General features: G+C 35.2%; 1 protein-coding gene across 1 annotated transcript in view; it reads right to left on the bottom strand.

The window, feature by feature from the left end:
• Positions 1 to 5199, bottom strand: part of LOC107103731 (calsyntenin-2-like) — a 127605-nt gene that overhangs the window by 38891 nt on the left and 83515 nt on the right. Inside the window, exon 4 of the mRNA XM_015403541.1 lies at positions 1856 to 2004. Coding sequence (XP_015259027.1) covers positions 1856 to 2004 — 149 coding nt within the window. The remainder of the gene's footprint in view (positions 1 to 1855; positions 2005 to 5199) is intronic.

Genomic DNA, 5199 nt, shown 5'->3' with positions numbered 1-5199 from the left:
CTCATGCTTTTCTTCTCTTCAGGAACAACAACTTTTTGAAAAAAAAAATTGAAAACGAGGCTGGAATTATTTAGCAGCATCAAAGTGTTTTTTACTGGAAAATTATCTGCACCTTAGAGTTCTGTAAGACTAAAAACCCTAAAAAAAAAATACAGCCTTTTAAAGCAGTGTTTTACAGGAATACAACTTGTCGATGTAAAAATAAAAATAAAAATAAAAAAATAAACTTAATTTGGAAAAAAAAGCAAATGTACAAAACATGTTCTTAATTAATAATAGAATAAAATTCCCTCTACAACAGCGGTCCCAAACCACCGGGCCGCTGACCGGTACTGGTCCATCGGTCATTTGGTACCGGGCCGCACAGAAAAAAGTATATATAATTTATCGACGATCAGAGTCTGAGTGATGTTTTATTTTGAAAAATATAACAAATTGCGGTATTCTCTCCCAATTACTGGTTAATTCAGTTCAAGACTCATCCTATCTTTGTGAAGCGGGATTTTCTGCGGTTACAGCGACCAAAACAAAGCTACGAAGCAGACTGGACATCAGGAGCACACTTCGTCTTCATTTTCTCCGATTACGCCTAGATGGGACCAGCTCGTTTTATTTTTATGCTGTTTGTATTTCATTTTATGCCAGTTGTTAGATAGTTTGCCAATAGAATGAGAATATTTACTATTAGAATAAGATAATTGGATAAAATACACTTGAAATAATACAATGCAATTGTGTTTTCTTATTTTAAGTGTATATGGTGTTGCTCCATTGGTAAAATGTCTATTTTACCTCCTCCATCCAAGAACAAATACAGTTATAAAAAAAAAATGACTTATCTAGATTTCCATTTTTCCAGTGTACTCTGCTGCCACCAGCGGGATACCTCTTTACTCCACGACCATAAGCTTGCTTGAAGTTGCCACGACAACGTAACTTCCGTGAAATTGTGTTGATTAGGCCTCAAATTAATTTAATTAAAAGCCAAATACATGAAAAGCATTTTTAATACTTTAAAAAAATCTCCCTCCCGTCACTAAAGTGAACTAAAATAATTATGTATGCAGATGATTCCACTATATATACATCAGCAAGAACAAATAATGAATTAGAAATTATTATGAATAACGAACTAGTGGGGGTGGATAAATGGGTGAAAGCAAATAAGCTGGTATTGAATACAGCAAAAACTAACAGCATGATTGTGAGGTCAAATTACANCTTTTGCGAGTGTATGAAATTAATAACTGGGGATGTCTAATTCTGAAATCCTGTGTTTGGGTTGTTATAGATACTGCAACATTTAGCTATATCCATCCGTCCGTCCGTCCGTCCATCCATCCATCCATCTGTCTCCCTTTCTCCTTATAGGCGATCATTTGATCCTTCACGCTCTCCATAGTTCCCCTGTGGCGCCAGCACAGGGCGAATGTTCCGCGCCTTTAGCTAGCATGCGCGTTTCCTGACGCTTGTGCGGTGAATGAGATGCAGAGGAAACCGTATCTGATGGGGAAACGCAGCTCGACGTAACACCGGTATTTCCATCTGGAAAACGCTGTTTTGCTGCAGGAGTCCTCCTGACTCTCCATCTCTCTGTGTGTGCTGTACGTTAACCTCCACCAGCAGAAACACCCACCTACCCAACTGACAGACGGAATCTCACTATACATCAGCCATTCTCATCTGATCTGGTGAACTGGAAAGTGACCTGAGATGACATGATGTGAATTGGAGATATAGAAATAGACTGAATAGAATTGAATTAAAGTTCGCAGTGAGGCAGAGGAAGTTGGATGGGAGTTGAAATAAAAAATGAGGGAAATCAAATATCTGAGCACGTTGGTGGCGTACTTACTGGACAGAAGTGGAGATCTGCAGGTGGCGGATGCCGGGTGTGGGGAACTGGCGGGAGTTTATGTAGGAAACCTTCCTCACAGCTGTGTTCATGTTCTCCAGATCCTCTCCCTCCATGACCAGGATGGACTGAGCTGGGTTGAAGTGGAACTAGGACATAAAAGAAAAGAGAAAACAGTCCGTTTTAAATGAACTTATTCTGCATTAAACGACTTTGAAGTCACTGTGGGACCCTGAAAAGATTATTAATTGGATTTTCCAGAAGTTTCTGTGAAGTCTGCAAACTAACTGGGTTCAATTCAAACTCCGTTTCAGGAGGCGGTCAATAAAACGGTATTATTCTACATTTTGACCAGCTGGGGGCAGTACAGAGAACAATGAGCAGCAGAATAAACGATCCTTGCGGAAAACAGTTGTGGGGAACATGTTTACGGTCAATTACAAACCCACTCAGAGTGGGGCAGCAGCATTAATCACTCAGAGTGGTATCTGTGGCCACTCGCTACAGGAGAGGCCAATAATCACCCTCCTCTAAACTCTGCAGCGGCTCCTGTGGGAAATCTCTGACTATTTAGCTGCTAAGTGCTGCACTTTGTTCATCAAATAGCTTTTGTCTGTCAGTTATCTGATTGCAGCGCCGTCACTGTTCTCATGCTTTTCTTCTCTTCAGGAACAACAACTTTTTGAAAAAAAAAATTGAAAACGAGGCTGGAATTATTTAGCAGCATCAAAGTGTTTTTTACACTGCAAAAAGGATCTAGAAATAAGTCAAAATATCTTAAATTAAGTATATTTCCCTTTAATTTCAGTAGGTAAATAAGACGATTTGCCAATAGAATTGGGATTTTTACAGTTAAAATAAGGTAATCAGATAATATACACTTGATATAAGACAATTAAATTGTATTTTTCTTCTTTTGAATGTAAATTGTCTTGTTCCATCGGCAAAGTGTCTCACTTACCTCCTCAATTCAAGTAAGAATGCACTTATTTTAGGAAAAAAATTACTTATCTAGATTTCCATTTTTTCCAGTGTACTGGTAAATTATCTGCACCTTAGAGGTGTGTAAGTCTAAAAACCCTAAAAAAAATAGCCTTTTAAAGCAGTGTGTGAGAGGAATACAACTTGTCTATGTCAAAAAATAAATAAATAAACTAAATTTGAAAAAAAAAGCAACAACTTTGACAAAAAAGCTGAAAAAAAAATCAAATTTATCCTTAAAACCTTTTTAGTTTTTCCTTTATTAATCTTTGGTTTGCATTTTTTTTTTTATTTCTATGTACAAAATATGTTCTTTATTAATAATAGAACAAAATTCACTCTACAACATGCAGGGTGACCAGATTTTATAATATAGGTTAAGTGACCCTTGCTAAGGGCCGCCACTTGAAAAACAATGTAGAATAAGTAAAAATGTGTTAAATTAAGTGTATTTACCCTTATTTTAAGTAGGTAAATGACATAGTTAGCCAATGGAATGAACATTTTTACTCTTAAAATAAGATAATTCGATAATATGCACTTGAAATAAGACAATGAAAGTTTTTTTTTTTACTTTAAGTGTAAATTCTCTTGTTCCATTGGCAAGATGTCTCTTTTACCTCCTCAATTCAAGAACAAATGCACTTATTTTAAGAAAAAATGACTTATCTAGATTTCAGTTTTTTCCAGTGAAGTAATTTTGAACAGGGGTTGCCGTGAAATTGAGCCTCAGACAATAAAAATAAATAAAATGAGATTCTCTACTTTATTGTCATATCATTTTCAGTGTAGCACATAGACATCATCAGTTCTCAGGTGAACACTGGAAAAAATCTAAATCTAGATAAATAATTTTTCTTAAAAATAAGAGTATTTGTACATTTTGCCAATGGAACAAGATAATTACACTTAAAAGTAAGAAAACTTAATTGCATTGTCTTATTTCAAGTGCATTTTATCTAAATATCTTAATTAAAGAGTAAAAATACCTCATTCTATTGGCAAATCATTTAATTTACCTACTCAAATTACAGTTAAATACACTTAATTTACGATATTTCTTACTTATTTTTAGATTTTTCCAGTGAATATATGTGCTATTAATTTAATTTGACTATAACACTATAACAACCTAGATTTTGTCAGCTGGCAGGAACCTGAGTCACTGCGTTTAAGTCACACGTAACTCTATTATCTCCAAAATCCTTTTGTGAAAATTACAATTATATTATTATACCATTTAAACATTGAAAACACAAGATCAAAATAACACTGTAAAATACTATGGTTACGTTAAACTGAACAGATAGATATGAAAGTTACTTTGATGTACAGGCAGGTTGCCGAGTTACAGGTGTCCAAACGTTCAGGTGCGCTCTGAGGTCGTGGAGATAAAGTCTCTCATATGCGTTTCTGCGCCATATTTCCTCGTCGTTTCTGTCATTAGACTACGTACATTTACTACACTGGGAAAACGATCTAGAAATAAGAAAACATTTCTTCACTTAAGTGTATTTACCCTTAATTTAAGTAGGTAAATGAGAGAGTTTGCCAATGGAATGAGAATAATTACTCTTAGAATAAGATAATTGGATAAAATACACTTGAAATAAAACAATACAATATTTATTTCCTTATTTTAAATGTAAATTGCCTCGTTTCATTGGCAAAGAGTCTCTCTTACCTCACCAAGTCATGAAACAATGCACTTATTTTAAGAAAAAATGACTTATCTAGATTTCCATTTTTTCCAGTGTACTCTGCTGCTGCCAGCGGGATACCTCTTTACTCCACGACCACAAGCTTGCTTGAAGTTGCCATGACAACGTAACTTCCGTGAAATTGTGTTGATTAGGCCTCAAATTAATTTCATTAAAAGCCAAATACATGAATAGCATTTTTAATACTTTTACAAAATCTCCCTCCCGTCACTAAACCCCACTTCCCGCGGCCATGCACTGGAAAAAAATCGAAATCTAGATCAGTCATTTTTTTGCCAGTGGAACAAGACAATTTACCTTTGAAATAAGAAAACACAATTCCATTGTCCAGTGCATATTATCGAATTATTTTATTTTAAGAGTAAAAATACTCATTCTATTGGCAAACTATCTCATTTACCTACTCAAATTAAGGGAAAATACATTTAATTTTATAAATTTTACTTATTTCCAGATCATTTTTCCAGTGTGCCTTTGCTTACTTACATTTAACGGAGTGAATCACATTTTTTTAGCGGGTCAGAACTGCAAAAAATGCTATACTTGGTAGGAAAGGTGCTTGGCATAAACGCCTGATTTAGGGAGGGGGGGTTGAACACTTTAAGTGGCGGCTGTACACTGCAAAAAAACGATCTTGAAATT

The sequence above is a fragment of the Cyprinodon variegatus genome, unplaced genomic scaffold (assembly GCF_000732505.1).
Source record: "Cyprinodon variegatus isolate N-32 unplaced genomic scaffold, C_variegatus-1.0 Scaffold1515, whole genome shotgun sequence".
Lineage (NCBI taxonomy): Eukaryota > Metazoa > Chordata > Actinopteri > Cyprinodontiformes > Cyprinodontidae > Cyprinodon > Cyprinodon variegatus.
The sequence above is the reverse complement of the archived record's forward strand: the minus strand, read 5'-3'. Positions and strand labels throughout refer to the sequence as shown.